At 37.4% G+C, this 27,714-nt stretch overlaps 2 protein-coding genes across 3 annotated transcripts; both read left to right on the top strand.

Annotated features, from left to right (window-relative positions):
• Positions 1 to 55: 55 nt before the first annotated feature.
• On the top strand, positions 56 to 26,172 carry LOC129247224 (beta-1,4-glucuronyltransferase 1). Of its 2 annotated transcripts, none has more exons than XM_054886257.1 (6): positions 56 to 124; positions 18,960 to 19,331; positions 19,398 to 19,882; positions 19,966 to 20,394; positions 20,461 to 20,770; positions 25,211 to 26,172. In XM_054886257.1, the coding sequence occupies exons 2-6, from the start codon at positions 19,128 to 19,130 to the stop codon at positions 25,406 to 25,408; spliced, it is 1,626 nt and encodes a 541-aa protein (XP_054742232.1). In that variant the 5' UTR covers positions 56 to 124; positions 18,960 to 19,127; the 3' UTR covers positions 25,409 to 26,172. The 2 variants fall into 2 exon arrangements, with proteins under 2 accessions (XP_054742232.1, XP_054742233.1); XM_054886258.1 differs by lacking the exon at positions 56 to 124 and adding an exon at positions 17,261 to 17,370.
• Positions 17,173 to 18,803, top strand: LOC129247225 (DNA polymerase delta subunit 3). Its single transcript, XM_054886259.1, has one exon. It carries the CDS (start codon positions 17,263 to 17,265, stop codon positions 18,706 to 18,708), a length of 1,446 nt encoding a protein of 481 aa, XP_054742234.1. The 5' UTR covers positions 17,173 to 17,262; the 3' UTR covers positions 18,709 to 18,803.
• Positions 26,173 to 27,714: the final 1,542 nt, after the last annotated feature.

The raw sequence follows: 27,714 nt of genomic DNA, 5'->3' as shown, positions 1-27,714 counted from the left end.
AAAGATTTTGGTTGACTAACTGTTAAAGTAATTTTTTCTTTAAATTTTCATTTCACTTCAGCACTACTAAATAACTGCGACAAATCTCTGGGCAAGAAGGAATGAGAAGTACAAGTCCTAAGAGGTGGGTTTTATTTCATTGAAACTATTTATTACTAAATTAGAACTAATCTTGATTGCTTTACACTACTATTTGAACTCCTTGAGGCACAAGATTTTATAGAAAATATAAGTCGTAGATGCATAAAAAATTTTATTTAAAAAAATTAGTTTTGAAAAGACAGTAAAATAATAATGAAAGTGGCATTTTTGTTTTTCAAAATATTCTAAAATATACTCTCTTGAATCAATTTTCAAAGCAATTCTGCCACTCAGATATGGATAGCTCCAAAACGAGCTGTTTCAAGGCTTCCACCGCTGCTTAGGGCATTGGGAAACTTTGGCCTTGCGCTTTATTTTGGATGTTCGGGTACAAAAAAAATCACCAGGTTCCAAATAAGGGCTCCAAGGCGGATGACTCAGTAATTCGGTCTTTTGAGTGCTCAAAAACACTCTTGTATGAGCCGATACGTGAGAGCATGCATTGTGAGGTATGGTGCATAGGCAAATCTAGTTTACTGAGGTGGCAGCCCTTGGTCGTTAAAAACCCGAGTCATTCCGATATGTGGAACCAGCTGCGATGGGAATGCCCAAAATCGCAACAAGGTCCTCAATAATTATATGTAGTGAACAAAGCTCTAGATATGTCAAAATAATGCAATTAGGACAGCTGCGGGTTCCCTCCTGATGTCTTCCCCTGCAACACCTTCACATACCTATCGAAGGTATCACCCCTACAGACATTTTCTAGAGTATGAGCCATCTCGCAGGCATGTCAGAAGGCATCTATTCAACTACAATGACTGCATCCAGAACAAAATACAATTACAACTAGTGAACCGAACAGTATGCAGACTGACATTAAACGACATCCATCGGAAGACTCTTACCACTTTCCTAAACTTCCGACCACGAATGCCGCTTTCGGAGTTCAACCACCACCACAACTTCAGCTGTCTCTCAAGATCCGCGTAATTTTGGTTCAATTACGTTCTGGATATTGTAGTAGTTTAAAATCCTACTTATCCAGAATCGACCCCGCCATATGTCCAGCATGTGAAGACTCACGGCACGACACTAACCACCTATTCACATGCCCCATTAAACCTACTCACCTACCACCCATCTTCCTCTGGAACCAAACTTTTTCTAGACCTACTGTTAGATGAGTTAGTCGAAGGCGATCGGTGACTATACCGCACAGGTAGGGTTTAGTAAATTGCTACAACAACAAGAATCACTCATTTTTTAGGTGAAGAATGATTCGTCATTTGGTTGGTTGATTTTCCATTATTCTTTTAGCAAACAAAAGGTTGTGTACAACTCGGAATTGACTGTTTTCAGTTCCTCTAGAGATGCAGTTACGACATGACCAGATTTTCTGAAAAAAGCAAGCAACCATTTCCTTTGGGATGCTTCTTCCGCGAACAACTATTTTCGATTAAGCTCGTATTGGGACACCCATATTTGATTGCTACTTTTTTCGGCTCATACGCACAGACCCAAGATTCGTCACCTGTTTTGATGGTACAGTCATGTTGCAGTCCATTGCGACTGAATTCCCTCAACATTTCTTTACACCAATCGACACGAGTTTTTTTTTAGCAATTATCAATTATCCAACGAGAAAAATGTTCTTGACGACGAAATGTTCATGCAATATTGAATGTATGCTAATTCCACTAACCCTCTCCCACCTCTCGACCAATTTGTTGATGCCGTTCCGCTAAAAAACGCTTGATCTGGTGTCAAAGAAGTTGTTGAGCCAGTTTTTAAGGACCTCTTTGTTATCGAACGTAACGTGCTACATATGGTTTGACAAGGAGCGGAAAAGATGGTAATGTGTCGTTTCAAGGTCCGGAAAATACGGCGGATGCTGAAGGACTTGTTATTCGAGCTCTTGGAGTGCGGCTTTGACGACTTGTGCAACATAGGGCCGGGCGTTGTTGAGAACGAGTATGGTTTGACCATGTCATGACCATGTAGCTTGGTAATGTTGAGCTCCTTGTTGACCATGGCATTCTTTTCGAGCATTTCCCGGTGCACCATGCCATCCCATGAATATCCGGTTTGACTCTAGGCTTTGGCGGATCTCCATGTATCTCCACAAATTCCTTTCTTTGTTCCATATTGATGTATAGGCACCATTTCTCATCTTCCGTGATGAGTCGGTACAAAAAACGTTGTTTCTGACCGCGTGTTGCTCGATGGCAGGCGAAATGCTGAAAAACAATTTCAAGACGATTTTTTTTGGTTTTTTCGTTGAGCTTGTGAAGCACCCAGGCTCCAATTTTTCGGCAAATGCCATTAAATTAAGGTAATTGAGAATCGTTTTATAATCGCAGCTCATTTCTTCCGCCAATGCACGACTAGTTTGACGACCGTTCTCCTTCAAAAGTGATTTGAGACGTATTTCATCGAATTCAGAAGGCCTTCCGCTGCGGGACATGGCATCGACCTCAAAGTCGCCATTTTTGAACTTTGCAAACCATTTCCGTGCTGTAGACTTGCCTGTGACACTTCGCAAATGTTCCAGGCTGCTTCGGTAGCGTTTTGACCCCGATGAATAGCAAAGAAGAGCAGGTGTCGCAAATGTTGATTTTTGTCTCCTGGTTATTCCATTTCTAAGCCTCAAAACTAATAAAAAATTAAATAACTCAAAAATATAATTAACATAGTTTTATATAGCAGAAATAGTTCTATCGAATGAATACTTACCCTTGGCCAAACAGCAAACAAATCGTTGTAAAATAAAAGAAAATATAAAAACACAACTTATTCCCCAACTAAATAAAAAACAAAAACAAAAAATATTTACTCAATTAAAGGTAGTTGAAAGTGAATGAGATTATAAATGCGAGAAATGCATGTTGACTAAATGACTTCATTTTTTTTCATACATTTTTTACGATTAATTTTCTTACTTTGGTAACATCTTACAGCAAAAGTACCCATCTTCTCAAGATATTTTACTTATTTTATCATGACTCAGCTATTTGGCTGTAAGCTTGAGTGATGGTTTTTTTTTTGTTTTTGCCTAAGTCAGACATTTTATTAGATTCTCATTAAAATTGAGTTCTGAACCAATGTGTATGGGTGCCCTTGTTCGTATATTCATCGCACGTGGCGAAATCGCAAAACAATTCAAATTACAACCCCAATAGGCGCATAATTTTCTTTAACGATATCGACGCTCTGCTCCATCAACACTTAATTTATTTTCATTTAAAGTATGCGCAGTTTCGTTGATCGCTTTCCTTGCAGAAATATTAAAAACGCAGTTTATTTGCCTAAACTAATCCAACTGTGCTTTGGTTTTCCATCCTGCCAAGCAACAAAAACACAATTTCCTGCTTTTTCAAGTTTTATTGCGGTTTTATAATTTTCAGTGGTTGAATTTCTTTAAAACTCTTAGAGCTAAACAACCATGTAGGCCAGCTACAAATGCACATATATACGAAATATGTATAGGGTGTTTTTTTAAGAAATATTGTTGGAATGATTTCTTTTTTATTATCCTCTGATAGATAATTTCATGACATTTTTTTTTATTATCCTCTGATAGATAATTTCATGAAATTTTTTTTATTATCCTCTGGTAGATAATTTCATGGCAAATTTTTTTATATATTATACATATTATCCGGATATGTCCGCCATGGTTACGAGTTATATGGTCCATTCGATGTGTCAAATTTTTAACTACTTTTTCCAATAAATCTGGCCATATGGCGTCAATAGTGACTTGAATATTGCAATAAATCGACTGCTGTGTCGTCTTGTTGGGACCAAATGTCGGCTATGTTTAGCTGATTAATTTTTGTCCAGTCAGCATGACTCTATAGCGCTCACCATTCACCGTAACGGCAGTTCCTTGCTCATTTCGCAAGGAGGAAAGACCGATGATGCCGCCAGTGCTCTATCATACTTCAGAGGTTTTTTTTATTTTTTCAATTTAAATTTCCACATTTTGAACCAGCATTTTTCTGGCGTTAAACGATGGCTTGCCAAACCTTACTGAACAGAAATGTCAACGCAGTTTGCCATTCTCACCTGTCAAATCATTGTTATCGATATGGATAGTTATCATACAACTAAAAAAACACCCGATACATATGTATGCCAAGAAGTTGTTTCCCTTTGGCATTTTGCTGAACGCACACATACTGCTCTCTCCACTGCTTCAAGTCAAATCTGAGAAAAATTAACTGCAGTTGAAATAGCAAAAACATACAAAGATGATTACGTATACAAAATCATTAATAATTTTTTAGCGCGGCAGTCGTGCAATTGTATGTGGTTATATGTGAGTGTGTGTTGCGGTGGTATCGTTATTTGTGTGATGGTTTAAATTGTATACCTTCATTAAAGCTTCATAGCAGAATAATTTTTTCACCACATTTATGATGCGTATAATTGAATCTATTTAGTTTCATACTGGATATCCTCGCAGACTCAAATGTTGCGAATTGATTCGTGAGACACGCTAAGGTCAGGAGCTGCTTCTCTCAAACTTAGATGATGGTTTTCTAGCACCATTTCCTTGACTTGGTCGACGTTTACATCCGTTGAAGACGGTGATGGGCGACCAGATCGGGGCAAATCTCCACGACTTCTCAGCCCTCTGCGAAATCCTTATACCACTCCTAGACCTCCTTCTCAATGGCCTTGGTTTCTGCCACTCTCTTCCTGACGGGATGATTATCTTGAAGAGTCTGTCGAAGGTGAGTCAGAGTGTGCAAAATAGAAGCTTGGGTAAATCACCGGTCTTTCCATAGCGCCATACTTTTAAGTCTAAGCGCCAAGGCGGCGGCCACGTGTTTCCCTACGAGATTTAGTGCAGGCAAATTGATTAGCTCTTCCAGCGCTTTGTTTGGGATGGTCCTTGCAGCACCAGAGATGCATAAAAAAGCTGTTCTTTGGACTTTTCGCATGATTTTAGCATAACTCGCCTTTTGTGCCAAAAGGTGTCTATCATAGGCTGAATGCCAACGAAGCGACGCATCCGCGGTACCTACACTCTACGAGGTATATTCATTGACTTACGTAATTAACGCCATTTTTTTTTTAATTGTTTTAATTTCATTGTACCTACTGTTCCCTCTAATATAATATATACCCCTTCTTCGTCAAATGCTTCTTGAGTATCTGCCTTTGCTCAAAACCATGCAGGAGGTCTACTTCTGAGTGATTCAATGCCAAATATCCACGTATTTTAAATATCGTCGTCAATTTTTCTGAAAATTGGTATATTTGTTGGATTGATTGTAATATGAAGTAAACTAAAATAAGCTAATAAGCCGTGACTACCATTCGGAAGTGCGTAGGTTCGAATCTTCAGGTATGAAATATCGAATGATGGAACAGGAACAATGTTTTTAATAGTGGTCACCCCTGGGCAGACAATGGCAAACCTCCGAGCGTATTTTTGCCTTGAAAAAGCTCTTCACACAAAACCATTTGCAGTTAAGACTCGGATTAAAACTGAAGGCGCCTCCGTTTGTGGAAAAAATCAAGACGCACGCCGCAAATAGGAGGAGATGCTCGACCAAACATCCAATTAAGGAGTGTCGCTGAATCCATCGTATATTTTCGTAACTTCTATGAAAATACATCACTGAAATCGAATGGCTACATTGAAAACTCGAAGTTCGCTGAACAGCATCGCTGACTTCATTCGTACCGTACTTTCGTAAATTTTTCAAAAACTTTGTTACGACCAAGGCATTTTGAGCAGATATTAGCAGTAAAGCAGCTGATTTGATTTTTTCTATTTTTGCCAATTTTTTTTTTAATTACTCTACACAGCCAATATTGGTTTATAGATTTTGACATTCTATAGATAAAAGATGATGATCTGAAAAAATAGATGATGACGTATTTTGGATGTCGGAGAAAAATTTCAAACTAACATTCGATACGAATAACTTCTTTTATTTTACCCATTCGGCTATGGCGCCCACCAATCTAATTAGAGGTTTAAATTTTGAATTACCTGAAAAGGTATTTAGCTTACAATCAGTCGAAGTCCGCGACGTTCTTGCTTATTTTTTTTTTTTTTTTTCATTCGCTATTTGCTGCGGTCAGCCGATTTCACTTCTCACAACCACTAACTTTTATGCTCCAGCATCCAGTCGGGTGTAATTAAAACTTCTAAAATTGAGATTAAATTTGCATTAAAGTGATGCTACTTGCTCACCTCCCTACTTTAGTGGCTCTCCACTTTTTCTTTGCCATTTTTTCGTTTGCTACAACTGTTTGCAAGCTGCCTCAATACGTTTGCTGCATGGTTTTATGGAGTCGTCTAATTGCTTCATAAAAATTAAGAAAAAGTCAAAAAAATATCCGATGCTAATTCATAGCACAAAGCAGGCAACTTTCGTAATGTATTACTTTACCCGAGAGTTTAACAGGAATTTATCAGAATTTGTTAGAAGCCTGTGCGCGTAATTTTTTCCTGTTTATAGTATTTGTATTTTTTTTTTTTGTTGAAATTGAATTTCGAACGTTCAATCTGAAACGAGATGGAGCGCTCTCTCCCCGCATGCAGTTGCATTCTGTTACCCCTATAAACCAAATTTAATTAGTTAGCATTGTGAAGACTATAAAGTCATTAGCAGTGATCATAAATGGCATCTACTTTGGCAGCTACTAGACACTTGAGCAGATTTGTCTATTACATGACTATTAAACCCGTTTATCGGTCATGAGATTTTTGTTTATTTTAAACCCGGTTAGTCCAGACTCTGATGTTTACTTACTTCCTTTATCAAAAAGGCCGCGTGTTGGCAGCAATGACTCATAGCTCAACTTTATTTGAAGTTGCCTGCATTATTGATTCGTTTAAATGTCCCCAGTAAATTCAAGTTTCACCTGCACCCAGACAATTCTTAAGCTGTGACGTGAGTTATAGCTCACAGATACAAAAAATTTAGTGTTACAGTTCTGCCAGTAAGCAAATATATTAGGGATCGGATAGCAACATCATTCGCGTTGAACGTCAATCACTTTCACAGTCGATTTTGAATCAAATCGAATCACAAGTCAAATGTGGGTTTGGTAGTTAAAATTTTTAACAAAGCTATCTAGCATAGATTCAGCAGACCGTCGTTTTCCTGAAGAAAAGACAAGTCTTACCTTTAATTGCCTTTAGTCCCATTAGCTTTGATTCCCAGTTAAATTTGGAGAATTAAGACATACTGTACAGACATTGTGCTTTGTGCACTGATTGAAACGTATGCAAGATAATTATTTTCGTTCATTCCCAGGCGACTCACAATCGCATTTATGGCTTGGTCTTCTGCACAGTAAGCCAACATATCGCAAAGCATCTGTACCATTTCACATTTTTTATTGCTGTTTAGAGTGCTATGGTGGTCGAAATCCATTTTAGTGGTAGATCTGGTAGACATATGACAGGCATAAGGCAGACGGGCGCTTTTGTCTTTTATGAATCCTCAAATAAAGCATGTCGGAGTACATAGTTATTCCATTATAGATATGCAAAGAGTGCAAATTGCTTTGCATAAAATACATACGAGGGGAATTCCAATGTGAAAAGGTTTTATTTGCAACATAATACAATAACATTTTTTAATAAGGTAATAACTGGCGTTTATTGAAAATTAAATACTTCATACTTACAAAAAAAGAGCATTGAACAAAAAATTGATATACATTAGATGCAGTAAAACTTTTGGAGCTTTCTTAACTTTACCTTGGCAATGAAATTAATATTTCTAAGGCTATCCGATTATGTCAGCCTTGAAATTCAACGTAGAATCTCCTTTGCTAACAAATGCTACTTTGGACTAAGTAGGCAAATGAGTAATAAGTCCTATCTTGACACTTATAATTAACACTCTACAAGACTCTTATCCTGCTCGTCCTATCGTATGGCGCAGAAGTCTGGACGATGACAACATCCAATGAGGTGTCCCTTGGAGTGTTTGAGAGAAAGATTCTGCGGAAGATTATTGGGCCTTGGTACGTTGGTGACGGCGAGTATCGCAGCCGATAAAACAATGAGCTCTATGACCTTTACGACGACATAGACATAGTGCAGCGAATAAAGATCCAGCGGCTACGTTGGCTGGGTCATGTCGTCCGAATGGATATAAACGCCCCTGCGTTTCAATGCGGTACCAGCTGCGTTGGAAAGATCAGGTGGAGAAGGTGGACTTGGCTTCACCAACTGTTGTAGGTTAGCATGAGAAAGAAAAGACTAACTTTGTTAAACTCAGCAAAAATCGCTAAAGCATTTACTGCGCCAATTAAGAAGAAGAAGAAGGATATCCGATTTATATAATTTTTTTGTTTCTTCTTGACTAATCATCAGTTCCTGGGCTATATAATAAGTGCTCACATGCCGCTCCGGCTCCAGTATTTCCTTGATTATATCAATGCTTTCTACGATTGGTCTAGCAGAGCGTGACTGACCTTCGACGTCGATACTAACAGAACGAATAATAAGAACCGCCGCTTTGCTATTATATTTGATACTTTATCATTTTTACCTTTATTTTGGATCACTGTGACACACTTAATTATCTTTGCTGAACTCAAAATTTTTGAAGGAAGACTTTAAAAAAACTTTCGACTGCATCGGCAGAACTAAGCTTACTTTTATTCTATGTCGGCAATAAACTCCCGCTACTGGTATCAGTGACCTTGGTAGGAACGGTATCTAAAGTGATGACACGAGGCAAAATTACGAATTCTTTCGTTGTGAGCACTGGTGTCAAGCAAGGGCATGCGCTATCTACGATAATTTTTAGTTTAGTTTTAAACTTTGTCATCTGCGAAATTTATCCTGTTGCAACTATCTTCACGAAGAGCATTCAGATCTGTGGCTAAGCTAACGATCTTGCTATTGTTCCAGCAATCCAAGCGCTCTTGCCGACGGCGGGTTAAACCCCATTAATAAAGCAAGTCCGCGTCGTTAACGTCGATAAGATAAAATACCTCGTAAGGTCAAGCAATACCAATCACTACAACAACCTGGAAGTTAGTCGATCCAAGGGTTTAAGTACAGTGTACTCTCTCTTAAGCAGACACCTAAGAGACTGAAAAATTTGTCCACTTATGGGAAAAGTGTAAAAAAAGTATGAGAAGGTTATCCGCTCAAGAGAAAAAAAATCTTAAGGATTCGTGAAATGTACAAAAAAAGTGTCCGCTTAAGAGAAATGTTCGTTAGGAGAGTGTACACTGTACATATATATATATTATATATATAAAGTCATCTGGTTGAAAATGGTCGGAGATTTTTACTTCACCGAATTAATTATATTAAGTGTTCAACCAGTTAAAGTATTCGAATTACTTGAAATCATACAACTTTTGCTCATCCAGAAAAATGTAATTGCCGTGGAAAAGAAAGCCTTTTGTAGATGAAGTTCAGACGAGTTATGCAAACCTCTGTACCGACATCCGGCAGGACATTTCTACCGCCGAAATAAAATAGTCATTTGAAATGATTTCATGCCTTACTAACGGTTTGAGGTAACTGATGTTACCTGTCATGCCCGCCCGACTGTCGCAGATCCTGCTGTCATTAAGCAGAAGGCAGCTGATTGGACTGCTGACGGACCACTTTCTATGGGTTAAGCAAATGGAAAAGGTAAGCATCTCAGACAGTGCACTGCAGCATGTGGAGAGAAGGGTGAGACGGCGGACCACTTTCTGTACGTCTGCCCGGCCTTCGCTCAAATCAGGTTTGAGGTCTTTGGCACTGATGTGTTAAGAAGCGACCACCTTGGCTCATTGACACCACAAGATCTAGTCAAATTTCTTCGGAGGTCGAGCAAATTTAAAGAAAATTAAAAAGGGAACCCAAGTGCAGAACAATGGACTTAATGCTGTCTGAGTGCTATGCTTGCTAGTCTGTCCCGACATAAAAAATATGTAAAAAAACACGGTGCGAGTTTACCTTATATTGAATTAAAATGGGCTAAGCATTTTGAGTAAAATAAATCGATTTTGGTAAAACTGAATTTTCATTGCTCTTAGCGCACTGTTTGCTTTGAAATGCTCCCCATATATGTAATTTTATGTAGCATAAGCGACACCAGATACGTTTTTCCCACATTTTTTTTTTTTTTTTTTCGGATTCGCTACTATCGAAAAACTACTTTTATGAAGGCAATTCAAAAGCAGCTGCCCATTTATATGGGCAATAATAAATTCGATGAAATGCAGAAGTTCGCAATACTTCAGTGAAGATGAGTGTGTGAATGGTGATGGTTCACTCCTATAATCAACTTGTAGAGGGAACATTAAATGCTCGTATTTTCCTTTAAGAACCATAAAACACAGAAGGGGTGCCAATTATTGTGCTGTTCGGTGAAGCTAAAGAAGATATAAAAATAAAAACTTTAAAACAACAAAAAAATTAAAGAATTGCCCGAATGCAAAGTATGCACTTAAATGAAATCTTAAAACAGTGGCTATGGGATGGAGGTATATATATTCATATATTCCTCTGCCATAACTTGTATACGTGGCAATAAGTAAAAAACTTAGTAATAAGACAAGTAAAGCAGCACCTAAGCTCGGGTGCAGCCAAACTTTTTATGCCCGGCGTATGTTTCTTGTGAAATGGATATAGACATGGAAAGACTTCGGCGATAACATCTGCCTCCACTCTCACGAACTCACTGACATGCAAGCGAAGGCGGGTGGACTAGTCACGCTGGCACGCACTGTCGGTCTGGAGGTCAACATCGCCAAGACGAAGACTACGAGAGGCAATCACAATAAAGCAAAATGTCGAAAGCTTGTACTACCTCGGCTGTAGATGAAGATGTCAACTGCAAGCTAAACAATGCGAGGACGGAGTTTGGGCGAATGCTCACAGTATGGGCGAGTTCGCAAATCTCCAGACGCGCTAAGCAGCGAATATTCAGCTCGTGTGAAGTCAGTATTTTTGCACGGAAGTGAAACATGCATATTTTGTCCAAACATTGTCAGCATCATCACGCTGTGGAGATCATCGAATGAGGAGCCCATCTTATGGCAAATCAAGCGCAGAAAGTGGGGATGGATAAGCTTTGAAAACCACAAGATAGCATCACGAGAATGGCACTGGAACCCGCAACGGAGCGGAGGTCGCGGTCCGCCAAAGGCAACTTGGCGAAGGTCGATATTCCGCGAACTAGCAGATGCCGACATCATATGGGACGGCGCAAAACAACAGCCCAAAACAGTATACGATGGAAGAGTCTTGTTGAGGCCCTATGCACCGGAGCGGAGTGAACAAGTATATAATAATTTTTTACGAAGCATATGAAATAGAGCATTCGCCCGCCGTAGCCGAATGGGTTGGTGCGTGGCTACCAATCGGATGTGAGCAGGTTCGAATCACCGTGCATGACTCATCAAATGATTAAGTTGTTTCCAATAGCAGTCCCCTCTCCGCAGGCAATGAGACACTTCCGCATGTATTTCTGCCACGAAAAAGCTCCCCTTCATCTCTTCATTTGTGGAAAAAATCACAAAAATAATGCATTTGTGTATACCCCAAAATTCTTTGAGGAGCTCGGCCAAAGAACATTCCCCCAATATGCATATACATTAAAGGTAAATAAGGGTATTCAGACCCACTACTGCAAGGTTACAATTTGGTAGTGTGAGTTTCCGCTGATTTCTCGCTCTGCAAAGAAAGTTCCGAGTTTGGAAGTTTACCGAATACCGAATTTTAATGTTACCAAACTCGATCTGAATACATTTTTTGGCTCTGCGTATGCTTCAAAGAGTCAATTTCACAAACTTGTTGCTTTATCTCATGCCGATTCATGGATATGATGCAGCAAACTAAGGCTTAAATGACTTTAAATTGCTTTTTTCCTGACTTTTTGCTCATCAGATTTTGTTTTTGTCATTTTTTTATTTCTTCTTATTTATTTATTTTTTTTTTTGTCTCTTTTTCCACCGATGGCCAATTATTGTTGTTGATCTGGAGACGTTATTGAAGCCTATACATTAATTTTGAGGGGCCCGTATGCCATGTCTGTCTTTTAACGGAGTTTTTGCTTCTTTTCCTTAAACCTTTAGTTCTAAGTATTTGCTTATTTGACGATTTTTTCTTATTAAAATTTTATTTTATGTTGTCGATTTTCATTTCTTTGTTCCTGCAATTCCTCTGACCACTTTTGAATTCCTCTTAAATATGACTAATTGATGCCAATGCTCTCCAAATGTGTTGCTTGTTTTTTGTCTGGAAGCCGGTTTCATATTTGGCGAAGATATCCCATTTGTGTTTCGCATTTTTTACACTTTCTTTGCCGCTTATTGTGTTATTGTTTTGCCTCTTTGTTGTTGTTTTTTTGTGCTGATTTGTTCATGCATTTTAATATTTTTTCCGCCTTTGAATTCCTAACAATAATCGCAAAACAATTAGCACATGTTGGTAGAAAATTTATTTTTACAAATGAGCCGATTCTGGCACCAAGTACGGCCGAAGTAACTGGTTAAGATTGTGAGTAACATAGTGCGGTATTCACTATGGACATAGAACTGCACAAACGATTACTCTGATATTTTTTGCCTCATGGCAGATAATGGCAAACCTCCGACTGTTTTTCTTTCAGTGGAGAAGATTCTCACCACGGCAGTCTGAATACCTGAGCAATAGGGGTCAGGATCCTCAGTACTTATTCTAAACAGAAACTAAATTTTCTGAGTAAATCATGTATCTTTTAGGCACACAAATTGCTTAACATAGTCTCAATCGTTCGTCTATATAAATTCAAACTCTGCCTTTGATGCCAAGCTCACATCATGAGTTAGTGAATTAAATAATATTTAAGCAAGGAATATAAATCTAGAAATTAGAACTGAAATAAAAATAATGTAACTCAATTAAAAAAATAACTCTAGAAATAAAAATAAAGAGCTACTGTAGTAAAAGTGCAGACAAGTATAATTCCATGTCGAAATTTATTAAAGAAACTAACATTGAATTTTAGCATTGCCTTACACACCAGTGATTTCACAGACGGGTTTTCATCCCGCCATTTAATTAGAAGTTCAAATCAAGAAGAAGAAAAACACCTATTCTAGTCCGTATTTGTCACATTAACACTTCATTTTACCAATGCATAAAAAATAAATACAAGGAAGCTGGCGCTTATTGCATGATAATGCACCATCGCATCGATCCACTCTTGTGACTGATTTTGTGACTAGAAATCGCACTTTAACCATCAATCACTCACCGTAATTGCCTGATATGGCTCCCTGTGACTTCTGCCTGTTCGGAAAATTGCATTTGGCCATAAAAGGAAAACGTCTTGCGTTTATAGGGGCCATTTAAAGGGCTTATACCGACATCCTGAAGGACATTCCGGTCAATGACCTGAAACACTCTTTCGTAAAGCTTGTAGATCGCGCAAAACAGTGTATCGAGGCTAGAGAGAACTATGTGGAATAAATAAACTCGAAGTTATCAGAACAAAGCCACTGTCGTTTCTATTTGAGATCAGTCTTGTTTATTTTGGACTTCACTGTATGTTTGTTCAAAAAGGAAGGTTACTTTTTATTTTTCTCGAAAAATATTTATTTATTCGTCAATATTTGCTCTGTATTATCCAAAGTAAATCCCCTCAAATAGACTTAACACACTTGTGCCAACATTTTAGCCAATGTTCGAGCCCCCTTTGACCAAAAAGCATTTTGATAGGGCCTGAGTTCCTCCAACAAGATAGGCTTTACTGAAAATTGTGGTCAATCTCTACAATTGTGATCAATCTCCGTCTTTTTATAGATTAGATTAGATCTTTTGCGCAGTCCACTCATCACAGTACCTCATTCAGACCCAGTTCCCTAATTAAACTTAAAGACTGTGGTGAACTGAGTTTATGTTCTTTTCTTCTAGCAGCAATTGGCCGAAATGTCTCAACCTTCACCGCGCTATAGCGCTGCATTCAAGGAGAAGCTGTATCGGAGTCTCCGGGGATTGGTCGCAGAAGCAATAATCTGCAATTGCCTGTGAGAATACCCATAACATTTTCAGTTTATCATTAGGGAGGAATATGAGTTTTCTAGACCTCTTTTGGTTGTACCAACCCAGTAGATATTTCGCCTGGAGTAGCCCCTAAGCTTCTCCTTAATGGTGTGTTCTCCCATTGCAGGATGGGCTCAGGTCCTATTAATAACGTGGCCCCAGCCTCTCTTATCATCATCTTGCCCTCTACTTTGTTCCCAGTTATACCCCTGTGCCCTGAGACCCAAATTAGCCCGATGCGATTGTGCGTTCCTAACAGATTTAATTTCTCGATACACTCAGGGACCAGTGCGGCCTCAGGTATAAATTGTTTTTCACGTCCATTTTTAAGTAAATATGATGGCTACCTACTCGGTGCTTTAAAAAACCGAGCTATAGCATTTTTTGCCACAGAAGCGAAGAATCGAAAGGCGGGAAGAATGATCACTCAATGCTTGGAAAACAATGCCGGCTAATAGAAAGGAAAGGAGGAAATCATCGTTTAGTCACATCATTTTCTCCCCCCAAAGCAACTTAACATCAACAACAACCTATCAAGAAGCACTGCAGAGACTGCAAACCAATTTGTAATAATATTGGTTCATTTTGAAGAATTCACTTGCTAATTCCATGAAACTCAATTGTGCATTGCGTTAGTTGGCCAGAGGCGAGTACACAAAAAGGTAGTTTGAAAAACGAAAAAGAACACTATTGTATGTACATATATTTAATTACACCTTTAAATAAACAAAGAGGTGAAGACATCAAAATGCCAAATTTTTCTGTAGGTACTCGACAGCTTAATTGAATTGTGAATACACACGCACAAATGATTTCAGTGACTAACAGTTTGCCAAGGTTTAAATATTAATAAGCAGCCACGAATAAGTATTTAAAACAATCGAAAAGATGGGTAACTGTGACTTTACAACTTTTTTTCAGTTTGGATATACAAGGTGGCGCAAAATTATTCATCCAAATTTGTTTTTGAGTAACTTTTTTATTAAAGAAAAAAATGATTTCGATTGATGGAAATCTTTATTTTAACCTTTAAGCGCTCCATTGCTTGTCTATTTGTATACGAGGTTCGTTTGAAAAATCTGTGCAAAGTCAAACAGGTAGCACTACTGGCACTTATGGAAGTTATGCTTAGCTGGTAACATCTCTTGGAATAGCACACACCAAATTTCAGCCAGATCGTTATATTTCTTTGTGTTTGGCATTCGTTTGATTCGCGGAAGTCCGGTGATTCTTCTTTTCCATCACGACAACTCATCAGCTCACGTCTCAGCAGTTGTGGTCACAAAATTAATGGAAACAGAGTTCCAACTCGTTTCACATTCCCCTATTTTTTAAACCTCGGATCCTTCGGACTACTATTTCTTCCCCATTATGTGAAACGTACTCGTCGGAAGTGTACAAGTTAAAACTCAGGTGCGATAGATTAATAAAATAATCATGTAGAAAAGAATTTCGATCTTACAGATCCCTGGTACTCTTATTTCATGAAAATGTTCATAACTTTGAAACCCTAAGCTACCTTCATGCTCTATAAGGTCCTTAACTGCCGATTTACTTATTTCACGGTATTAAAAGGGTTTGTGCGGACAAGAAATTCTAAAACATACACGTATTTACGCCATATAAAGTTACCTCAGTTCTCACTTTTACGCTTATCAGAGTTTTTTGGGAGGGACAAGGAACTTTGAACATTGATGAGACTCAAATAACTATTCACTATTAGCGAAGCACTATGATTATAATATCAAACGATGGAGAAAAGCCTTGGCGAAAAGAAAAAATCCTCGTACTTTTAATTTTTACAGAAGAAATAGAGTTAAAACGTCAAATTCAAAAATTTGCTTTCAAGTAGCCTTCAACAAACTCGTAACTTTGCTCTCAAACACTTAATTTCAACTTTTTCTCTAAATATAAAGTCAAGGCCGCAAGTCTATACGAAATAAATTCTGATGTCAAATTGTTCTCAAAACTATGTGGGCGTTTTCTCTCGCTATCCTGCGCTCAGTGATTTTGAAAGAATCAGCTAATTTACTGTCGTAATGTTTGCATGGTGAAAAGAATTGAGAAAGTGTGGCCAATAACAGACCGGCCTTCAGCGAATTTGGCAGAATCAGCTGATGAGCTGACGTAACAGGGGATGTGCTTACAAAAAAACTGATATTGGGTATGGGATTGGATATACGAAAAATAATTAAGACAATGTCACTTCATTGACGTCTGATCGACGAGTCTGTGAATATATGTGAAATGATTGTGCAGGCTTCGGCTTGGTATATGTTTTAATATTGTTGTTGTAAGTCATGAAGGTGCAATTTCCTTTTGTTCCGTTTAGAAAACTCGGCTAGGAAACTCCCCGCTTCTAAACCAATTGTAATTAGTTCCAATTCATTTTTGGGTGGTGAATTTCCTAGCAAAGTCTTGTTAGTGGAGCGGAGCTGTACTTCATCTCAGCCAGCTTACTAATCTACTCAAGAACTAATTGGTGCTCATTTGATTACTTTAAATTTTTACATGGCTTGGATTTATTTTTACTTCCATTTTATAATTAGAAGCAGTTTAACAGCTTTGTGAAAATTTCTCCATTAAATTTTATCGTGATATTTTTTATAGTAACGTAAATAGTTTAAACTCTAGACAGTTTTTATGTGAAAAATATATTTGGTGTTTAAAAAGTGCTGACATTAAAAAAATAATAATAATGCCACGTTTTATAATTAGAAGCAGTTCAGCAGCTTTAAGAAAATTTCTTCATTAAATTTTATCGTGCTACATTTTTAAAGTGAAGTAAATAGTGTTATCTGTAGACAGTTTCCATGTGTGAAAATATATTTGATACTTAAAAAGTGCTTATATTATTAAAAAAAAAATAATTAATTAGTGACTAACGAATTTCATAAGAAAATATACGTTTACAAGATTTAAATTTTAAAGAGTTTAAAATATTTTATAACGTGCTTTTGCACACTTCCAATATTTACTACTTATTTCTTGCAGTGCATCCACAACGCATATTTCGCTTATGTCATCCACACGCGATAAGATCCACATTACTATTTGACAGCTGCGCCGTTGTGAAATTCATTGTGAACGAGCACTGGTTGTAAATTGTGCGCTTCTGAGGATTTTCATTTGACAAAATCTTAATATTAAATATTAAAAATATGTGCGCTGCTAAATTGAAAGAAGCGCTAAACGATTGCCTAATAAATTTCGATTGTCGTGTACTATTAACGGATTTGATAAATGAATACCATATGCCAATTGAGGAAGTGAGTAGCATTCTAACTGACTACTTGAGTCGGCAAGAGAAAGAAGGCGTCAAATATGTGAAACGATATGTTGTGCATGGGGCAGAAGCCGACGACTCAAATAAAGAAATATTTAAAATAGTGCAGGGCGAGTCAAAATTAAATGAATGGTTAAACAAATTAAAAGATGCTGAATCTGCGCTCTACTCGGTGGAGGTAGCAGGTGGCGCGAAAGCGCCGGCGGAGGACTTGAAACCGGTAGCATGGTGCGCTATTAAGTTGGAAAACTTGGAAGTGCGTGAAAGTAGACCTAAACATATAAATGGGAATGCAGCTAATACGACTAATGTTAGCGCTGCTGTTAAAGTGGACACGAAAAAAGAAACAAAATCAGTTAAAGGCATTGCAGGCGCTTTTGCCAAGACTGAACCGAACATTAGCAAAACTGACGTCGTTTCTCATGCTGGTGCATCTACTTCAAAAATCTCATCGGAAGACAACAAAAAAGTCTCGCCGCAAAATAACAAAAGTAAAAATGATGAAGACGTAAAGAAAATGTCACAAAAATCTAACGAGCAAAAGAAACTTTCGCCAAAAGACAAAAAAGCCGCAGCAGCAGCAGTAGCCAGTGGTCAAAAAGGCATTGGTAATTTCTTTGCGCCAAAGGGCAAAGACGCGCCTACTTCCCTCAAAAAAACAGAAACTGCAGTTGTACATGAAAAATCGCCAAAAAAATTGAACGACTTCTTCAAAAAGCAAGCTGATAAGCCCACAACTTCTAAAGAAGCACCTAAGAAGGCAGAGAAGAAATCAAATACTTCTAAAGAAGCATCTAAGAAAGCAGAGGAGAAATCAAATACTTCCGTGCAGCTATTCTCGGAAGATGAAGAGGTGGAAGATAAGAAAATTATAGAAAAGAAAGAGAAAATGGTTGAAGTTTTAGTGGAGTCTTCTGACGAGGACGAAGAGTTAAATAAGATGAGACGTAGAGTGGAAGAGACTGATAAGGAAGAAGCAGCAACAAGCAGTCGCAAACGCTTACGGATCGAAGATTCAGAGGATGAGGATGAAGAAGATGAAGATAATAAGCAACCACAAAAGAAGCAAGAAAAATTGGACCAAGCAGTATCGGCAGAGGTAGAGGACTCGCCGCCAAAATCAGAGACATATTTGGATGAGGATGGCTTTGTTATAACCGTTAAGTCAAAAAAACCAAATTCGAAATCGAAAGCAACAACTTCTTCACGTCAAAAGACGCCAGCAAAAACAAGTCCAAAAGAAAGTAAACCGAAGCAAACTCCGGCGGCAGCCCCTAAGACGAAACAAGGGAATATAATGAGTTTCTTTAAGAAAAAGTAGTATTAAGTCAACAAACGGCTGAAACGATTATTGTGTAATTGTATACTTAAGACTTTAAAAACTGTTAAATAAAAAGGGAGTTTAACAAATGTTAAGCATTAATCTTTTTTTATGTAATCGGAACCTTTTTGGTTTGTATGCACAAATTAGGAAAAATCTTAAAGTTCATTTGGCGTGAAGAAATGCAATTTATTTGAAATTAAATTTTGTAAATGTAGAGTAAAAAGAAAAAGTATTTCCTTTTTTTGCAGGTGTACTTTGTAGCTGACGGTCTGATTTTACACCCTTCTATTACTGCTGTTCAAAACTTTATTGGGCAACAAATCGTTTTCTTAGGCGGCGAGCACACACCAACAGGGTTTTCCTTCCAATAACCACGTAACAACTAGTCCTAGTCCACTGCCGCACTGTAATTTCAAATGGTGCGTTTCGATCCTTTAGGCCAGAAAATGTTCACACGGCGCAATTGGCTGCTCCGCTGTAGCATACTCATCAACATTATTGTCATCCTCTACATATGCAGTCACGTCATGATAGGCAATGGTAGCGGCTTTAATGGAGGCGGCACATTCTTTATACAGGAACGAGGAGTGGAGCCCTCGAATACGCAACTACCGAATAATGTAAGCAATGATATCAGTTGAAATTTACGTTCGTAATATAAAGCAAAACTTTTCTTTTTATTGTAGGAGCCACTTGTAGGCGATAAGCTACAATCGGCACTGCCACTACCAGCCGCATCTAGTGATCTGCAACCGGCGCCGCCAGGGTCCAATGATTCTGGAGGCTCTATAGCGGCGCCTGCTGCGCCAAGCGAAATAGTCGCATCACCTGCACAAAATCACACGAGTAGCGTTTCCGGCAGTTCGGCAGCCGGTGCTCTGGTGGGTAATATTGGCGGCGGCACTCCAGAAGCAGCAGCATTCATGAATAGTTCTATTACCGATGGCTATATTGTTACCGGTGATGAAAAAGATTTGAATGAACGGCTAGAAACTCTACTGAATTGTTACAATCGTGACTACAATCCAGAGGTTTTGCAGCGTGGTGACTTCTGGGTGCTCAAGAATTACGTGCGCGCCGATCATGGCGCGTTAAAGTGCACCGAAACAATCACATACACAACGCATGCCGATTATTCATTTTTGGATAATCTGATACCTTTGCTAGAACGGTAAATATAATATTGTGTGGCATAGTGTGGTGTCAATTGTAAAAAATATTATATAATTTTATTAATCACGACAATATTTTCAGTTGGAATGCACCTGTGAGTATTGCGTTGCACACACCTGGCACCGACTATCAACCTACCGTTGACTCCATAAAGTACCTGCGTGATTGTCTGCCTGAAAGTCATTTGGTACGCGCTTTTGCCACATTTCACCTCTACTTTAGCACGAAACACATACCTAAGCAAGTGATGAAACAGGCGGATGTGCTCAAGACGCCCTATAATTGCACGATACCACCCCCCTACTTCAATATTAGTTCCGGCCATTTATATAAGTCACAAAAGAAACTATTGTACCCGGTGAATGTGGGCAGAAATATAGCGCGCGATGCCGCCCTAACACACTTTATACTAGCCTCAGACATTGAGTTGTATCCAAATCCAGGTTTAGTGAAAAAATTTCTCGAAATGATTGCGCGCAACGAAGCATATCTGCGCCGTAAAGCGCCAAGGTAAGTGGCAAAACAAATACTCGAATGATACGCATTTCTCATATACTATTTAAACCACAATTCTAGAGTTTTCCCGCTGCCCATTTTCGAGGTGGAAGCCAATGTATCTGTGCCACACGACAAAACCGAATTGCAAGAGTACTTGCGCACCGGCAAAGCGATACCCTTCCATAAGCGCGTATGCGCCAGTTGTCATGGCGTACCACAGTCCAAAGAGTGGATGGCCGCCAATGAGACAGAGGAACTGAGTGTCTTCCACATAGGCAAACGTACTGGATACTTTAGGCATTGGGAGCCGATTTATATTGGAACGAATGCGGATCCGCACTATGATGAACGGCTGAGTTGGGAGGGAAAAAGTGATAAGATGACGCAGGTGAGAGAAGGTTTCCTTAAGTAAGGTTAAGTAGGACTGTTCATGTAAAAATTATCCAGTAACTTAATTACCGAGAATTCACTCTCAAAGCGAATAATATACAAAAAGTACATGAACGCAAAACCAGTAACAATTTTCAAGTTATACGAACAGCTGATTAAATTGTTGGCGGGAAAAATCACAAAAACTCGAATTTTCAAATTTTGCGCTACCCCCAAATAAAAAGAAAAACAACGAGTTTAGAATCGCATGATTTGATTTTACCCAAAATATTTTTTTCCATTTCATTAACGCTGTCAGGTAAACAACATTCCATAAGTATTGTTGTGGGAATCACAGCTTACCTCATATTTTCCTTCCAAATTAGTTAATAACCAAAAAATACAAGCATAAAATACATACTTTTGTAACCTTCAACGCTTTCGATTTGTGTTTCGGAAACAGCAGCAACGGCGACTGGAGGCTGTGGTTCAGAAGTGCATACAGCTATATTATTGACCGGTTCCTTTTTAATATATGACTGCAAATAAACTTTATAAATTGTATCTAAAATATTATATACTTAGGCCTGCCATAAGTTCTGTTACGAGTTAAGTCCGATTAGGTATGAAATTACAATAATTTTTTAATGAAGTTAGTTTTATTTAAGGGGGTAGTATGGTTAATTCGGTGTAAAACAAGCATATTTTTCGAAATTTTTTTTGTCGACACAGTTGATTTATTCAAAATTTTAAAATTACTTCATTATAAAGTCATATTTAAAGAATATTGTGTGAAATTTTCATTGATTTTTATGAAGAAATTAGTTGGTGGCAGCGAATCTTCGCGGACGTCTCATAAAAAAGTTTTATTGCGGTGTCCCTCAGAACTCATTACTGGATCAACTAAAATCAAAAACCCAAATTGATTTCATCAGCTAATAAAGTTTCGCAGGTAACAACGTCGATTTTTTTTTTTTTTTTTTTTTTTAATTTTTTAAAGCGCTTTGAAGTCAAAACACCGATTTTTCATAAAAAAAACTTGAAAACTTTGTTGTTTTAAAATATGACAAAATTTAAAAAAAAAAAAAACTCGACGTCATTACCTCGTGAATAAAGTAAAGAAACAAAAAAACCAAATTTGAAAAGAATCGGTGCAGTAGATATGAATCTACAGTGGACACCGACCGTAAAAAAGGCAAGTGTGAGAAAAACGCGTTTAAAGATTTTCGGCAGCGTGAAATCCGGTTGGAGAGGTAGATACTTAATCCTTTGTGTCTTTGTCAATTTTACTCTAATGCACTTCAAACTTTCACACAATAATCTTAAGATGTTATAGAATAATTAAAAAAAAAAAAAAAAAAAAAAAAAAAAAAAAAAAAAATGAAAAAAAAAATACCATACTACCCCCTTAAATATTAGAAAAAAAATTTAATTTTCATTCGAAATGTTCACCATTTGCTTCACACAAGCCTTCAAACGATTAGGTCATTGAGCTATTGCAGCACGCACGGTTTGCATGGATATTGACCGCTCGAACCAAAGATTGTTTGAGACTTTTCAAATTTCTCTGACGTCTTCGACAGGCCAAGTTCTCCAATTCTGATCACAAACTGTAGTCTAATGGATTCAGATCTGTACCTCCAGACGGCCAATCTTCTGCGGCTATGAATCCAAGAATATTTTTTTTTAGCCACTGCTGGGTGGTTTTTGGCTTATGGGCAGAAGCGGAATCTTGCTGGAAGAACCAACATTCTCCATTAAAGAGAGTACTGCTCAACTGCTTCACCACACCTTCTAATACATTTCCCTGGTCTTGGACTTTTGCCCCGGTCTCAACCCTTTTTTCGCAGAAAAAGACACTCCCCACCAAATCATTACGCAGGCTGTATGGTGGCCACCCTGAACCCTTGGAATGACATTTTTAGACTTGTCGTTTTGCTTATTAAAAACTTCTTCCACAGTGGACATTTCCTCATCATGAAAAGAATATTGTCATATCCGTTGAAAGCGTGCACCGAAGAAGCTGCTTGCATCTGTCGAGTCAAATTTTCTTCAAATTTTCAAAAGATTACCAGTTGAACGACGGAAGTCTTTCATGTGGGGATCGTCTCTAATTAGTCTTGACATGGATCTGGTCGATGCATTCATTTCTCTGCACATGATTTTCTGCTTCCTAAGGAGATTTCTGCGAATTCTTTCTCGGACGGCGTTTATGGCTGCACTGGTTCGAAACACGCGGGGACGACCACTTCTTTTTCTGTCTGTCACTTCAGACGTTCGGGATTGATCGATTGATCGTGCGATATACACGACACGTGCATCTCGAAATATTAAGTTTTTTTGAGCAGTTCGTAAATTTCATCTGCAATTCTACCACACTTTTGTAATGCAATCACTGCAATGCTATTTTCATTAGCTCGTCACTTCATGGTTAACTAGCGAAATTTACCACGAAACTGAGTATAATTTATGAGTAGACAATGCATACGAACAAAAGCAAACATAACGGCACTTTTTCCTTCAAATTAGTGCGCGTCGTACGCATTGCAAAGTTTGTTACAGAATTTATGGCCAAACTAAGTATATTTTCTCACATTATCCATTTTAATTACCTTTTTTTTAGAATTTGGAACTTTGACTCAATTCGCAAATTTGAATTCGTGTTTATTTTTACTTTGCAATCAGCTGTTTTGCCCATTTGCAAATTCTTACAAGTAAAAATATGTTCAGTAAAAACTTGCAGCCGCCGTAGCCGAATGGGTTGGTGCGTGATTACCATTCGGAATTCACAGAGAGAACGTTGGTTCGAATCTCGGTGAAACCAAAATTAATAAAAACATTTTTCTAATAGCGGTCGCCCCTCGGCATGCAATGGCAAACCTCCGAGTGTATTTCTGCCATGAAAAAGTTCCTCATAAAAATATTTGCCGTTCGGAGTCGGCTTGAAACTGTAGGTCCCTCCATTTGTGGAACAACATCAAGACGCACACTACAAATAGGAGGAGGAGCTCGGCCAAACACCCAAAAAGGGTGTACGCGCCAATTATATATATATATAAAAACTTGCAACTTCCCCTCAAAATGGAATGCCATTTTGCTCTCTCACTTTCCCCTACATTGTAAGATTTTTGGGTACATGGACACCATCTGATGGAAAGAATAATGAGATGGCGCCTATCGTGGTACCGTTACTTTGCGCTCAGCGAATTTGACAATGAGTTACATGGTTTTAGCACCAGTATGGCCAGATTACCATTTTCGTAACTTGATTTAGCATTTTTTTTTTTGTTATTAAGTCTCGGAGTTTTAGTTATTTCTTTATGACATTTTTCTAGCCTGTTCTAATTAAAAGTAATGTTTATAATTTTGTAAAATATACATTTTTTAAAAATTTGTTCAATAATTCACTCAGATTTATGTAGCTTTACTTTTTTAACATCTGGTCGCATTGCCCGCGATTGCAATTATTGTTGGTGTTCTTCTGCTTTTAGTAGTCAAATCTCTCTCTCGCTACTGCAGTGCTAGGCAGCACAGTGCTAGGATATAAAAACGCACTAAAATGCCCATTTAAAGAAAATAAAATACCAAATTCTTATTGAAATACTTAAAGAACTTTGTATGCGTGACAAATTGCCTCAAAAATGTTTTTTTTTTTTAATAAATGTGTTATGGGTATGTACTTTTTTGCTATATTTGAGGTTATGTAACTCTTTTTGTAAAAATGTCGTTAATGGGTTTTTCAGTATTTTCTGGTATTTTGTTGCTTATTTTTACTGTGAATACACCTCTAGGTGCCCTTTGTCCCACTAAGGATTAGGGACCGGACGAAACGATTACACCTCTATGGTTTTAGTTCGCATTCAGTAAATTCAAAGCCTTTTTAAAATGTGTCAAAGGTTTTCAATGTTAAGAAGAGTTGAAAAAAGAACATTTAATATTCTTGCATTAACTGAAAAGGAGCAGAAAATTAATTTGCACTTTCAAAATATCAAGTTTTATAAGAATTAACAAATTTGCATTAGCACTAAAATCATCTCAGAGTGACCTTTTTTTAATAATTTGTTTAATAATACAGTTTTTTTAACTAACAGTTTCGGTAGCTTTAAATTAAAAACAAAAAGAAACAAACACCAAACTGGAAAATTTTCGCATTTTGGGTATAAAAAAGCACTAAATTTATTGTGAAGAGCAAATGGTTGGCAACACTGCACAACTTGGCAAACGTGACGTCACGCACTCTCTGATGGGCGCAATCTTCTCTCTATCATTCTTGTGGGCACCAAAACTTGATATGTAGTTACAAATGATTTGCTTCATAAACGGACTTATTGTTGAATGAAGTCAAAATAAGTACAACTACAAACGATTAAGTTCAACAAAGTGATTGCTAAATTAAAATTATGTTACTTAGTTTAATTATTACTTTTTTATTACTAATTGGGTTATATTAATTTTTCAGGGTTATGCGCTCTGTGTATTAGACTACGAGTTCCATATTTTGGACAATGCCTTCCTCGTGCACAAACCAGGCATCAAAGTAATACAAAAAGATAAACGACGTGCCATGTTGGCGGGTAAAACGAATCAACTAATAACCAAAATCATTTATCCGGAATTGAAGATAATGTATGGCGTGCGACAGGGTTGCAATGTATAGTAACTAATAAATTGGCAAAAAAGTTGAAAAACTTTTTTAAGCTATAATAAGAATGGAATTAAAAGACTACTACTACAATTCAAAATACTACTTTTTTAAGACGAAAAGTGTTAAAGCGAAATATTATCGATGGAGATATAAAAAATATATATATTTAGATATTTGCCAGCATATTCATAGTTAATTACGATTAGTAATTATCAATTAGCAGCGTCGATTCGAGCCAACGCATTGTAAATGTTTTTTATAGAATGCCTTTTTGATTTCCATTACGTTTTTGTTTAAAGTTGGAACCTCAAAAATATTTTTGTATCGTAAAAATAAGTGATAACAGTGTCACAAAAAATAACATCTAGATAATATCACATGTGTATGTATGCTTAAAATTGTCTTTGCTCCATGGCATTGTTGTATGAAAAAGATTTGTAAGATTTAAATGTGCGTAAAAATGCAAATTAACTTTACTTTTATCACTTACAATACTATGTATGTACTATTTTTTAAATTATATATGTTTGTAACACATATACATGTATACATATACCATATGTGTGTACCTACATTTGTAATATTTCATTTAAAAACAAATTGAACGTATTATAATATTTGTATTGTAGTTTTTAACACCCGTGCGCACGTATGAAGCAAAACTTAAGAAAAATGCAAACAAGGAAAAAAAAAATTCTTAAAAATAAAATGTAAAAAATTGTAAAAACGAAAATACGTTTAAAATTAGAAAAAGGCAAAATAAAGAAAAATTTAGATATTTTTGTATTGCTAATTACATAGTAAGAGTTAGGCGAACATATTGCAAAAAATATATGAGAGAAAAAAACGTAAACGCGTTGTAGTCATACAACAACATATAATTCTTGTATATCGTTTGTTGCAAGAACGTCAAAATATAAATGTATACAGAAAGGACAGACAGTGGTTGTAACAAATCTAAAACTGTATCTGTTGACAGCAATGCGCATAAGAAGAAAATGTTCACTACGACAGTCGGTTCTACGTTACCGAATTTCTATTCGGCCAATGACTTGTCACTGCAGCAGCACTCCCCCGTATATGCATGGGGAATGTTTATGCTGCTACTACAACAACAAGAAAATGTTCTTGCAAGCCATTAAGCGCTTTCAAAAAAAAACTTAAATTTTTTAGGTTATGACGTTCTTGCAGCCGACATTTATATATCAAAAAAATTAAATGTATTTAAAAGCTGAAGAAAACTGTGTAAATCGCTTTAAGTGCATACATAGCAAACACGCACTTACACATTTACATATGTAATATACATGGCTACACATTTCCGCAAAAATGTATAGTTTATAAATTTATGTATGTATGCTTTATTGTTGTATTAGTTTGAGAACTAAAAAGTTTACTTCATTTATATTTTACGTAAGCAGTGACTTTCTTCATTTTTTTCCCTTTGTCCTTTTTTTTTTAATTGACAATTGTATTTACAGTTAACCATAAAATACAGTCATCTGAAAGCTATGGCTACTGTGGCCTTTTGTCTAAATTACTAACACTAATTTGACGCTTAAGCGCCTATTTACGTCACCTTCACTACTGCCTGTCTGTATTGAACTGTTACATAACTGCGTATATATATGTAAACACACATTTTTCATATTGAATATTAGTAAACAATTAAAATTTTTTTTGTTCCAACTTTGTTCATGTTGTTGTTGTTGTAGCAGAGCTTTGCTCACCAAACCGGCTCTGCCCGTCTCTTCTCAAACTGACTCTGCCAGTAGTGAAAGCCTAGCTAATGTCACAATAGGACTAGCAAAGAGCGCGAATAGTATTTTGTGGTTCGCTTTCGTTTCGTGCTGAGCAGTTGTCAGTTATATCAGGTTTAAATAGCTATTTAGGAAGTGAGTTTACTGCACTAGCCAACTCGGCGTTGAGCTCTGAAAAATCTTGCATCTCGCAGTGCTTTCATTGCATAGACGGGCAGGAGAGACGTTTCATCTATAAGACTATTGTTAGTGACATTTATTGAACTCAGCCTCAGGACACATGTGAATAAATGAAAAGAAAACGGCTGATGTATTTGTTAGAGAGACTGTGGTCTCGTTATTAATGGGATCCGAACCCTTCCTTGCCATGGCACAAAATACCATCAAAGACGAATTTAGAAGCGAAGAGCTAACGCTGCGAGACATAAGCTGACACCAAACTATTTGAAGTAGATAGAGGTACGGTGCACTAGACACTGTTAGTTTACTGGGGCGGCAGCCTTTGGTCGGAAAAAACTCGAGTCATTCGAGCAATGTAACCGGCTGCCATGAGAATGA

Source organism: Anastrepha obliqua, chromosome 5 (assembly GCF_027943255.1).
Source record: "Anastrepha obliqua isolate idAnaObli1 chromosome 5, idAnaObli1_1.0, whole genome shotgun sequence".
In the NCBI taxonomy this organism is placed as follows: domain Eukaryota; kingdom Metazoa; phylum Arthropoda; class Insecta; order Diptera; family Tephritidae; genus Anastrepha; species Anastrepha obliqua.
The sequence above is the reverse complement of the archived record's forward strand: the minus strand, read 5'-3'. Positions and strand labels throughout refer to the sequence as shown.

Bases quoted from the DNA above. Each gene is read 5' to 3' on its own strand.
- LOC129247225 (XM_054886259.1), top strand. From the start codon at position 17,263: ATGTGCGCTGCTAAATTGAAAGAAGCGCTAAACGATTGCCTAATAAAT.
- LOC129247224 (XM_054886257.1), top strand. From the start codon at position 19,128: ATGGTGCGTTTCGATCCTTTAGGCCAGAAAATGTTCACACGGCGCAAT. The intron at 19,883-19,965 runs GTAAATATAATA...CAATATTTTCAG, and splicing joins CTGATACCTTTGCTAGAACG to TTGGAATGCACCTGTGAGTA. The intron at 20,771-25,210 runs GTGAGAGAAGGT...TTAATTTTTCAG, and splicing joins AAAGTGATAAGATGACGCAG to GGTTATGCGCTCTGTGTATT.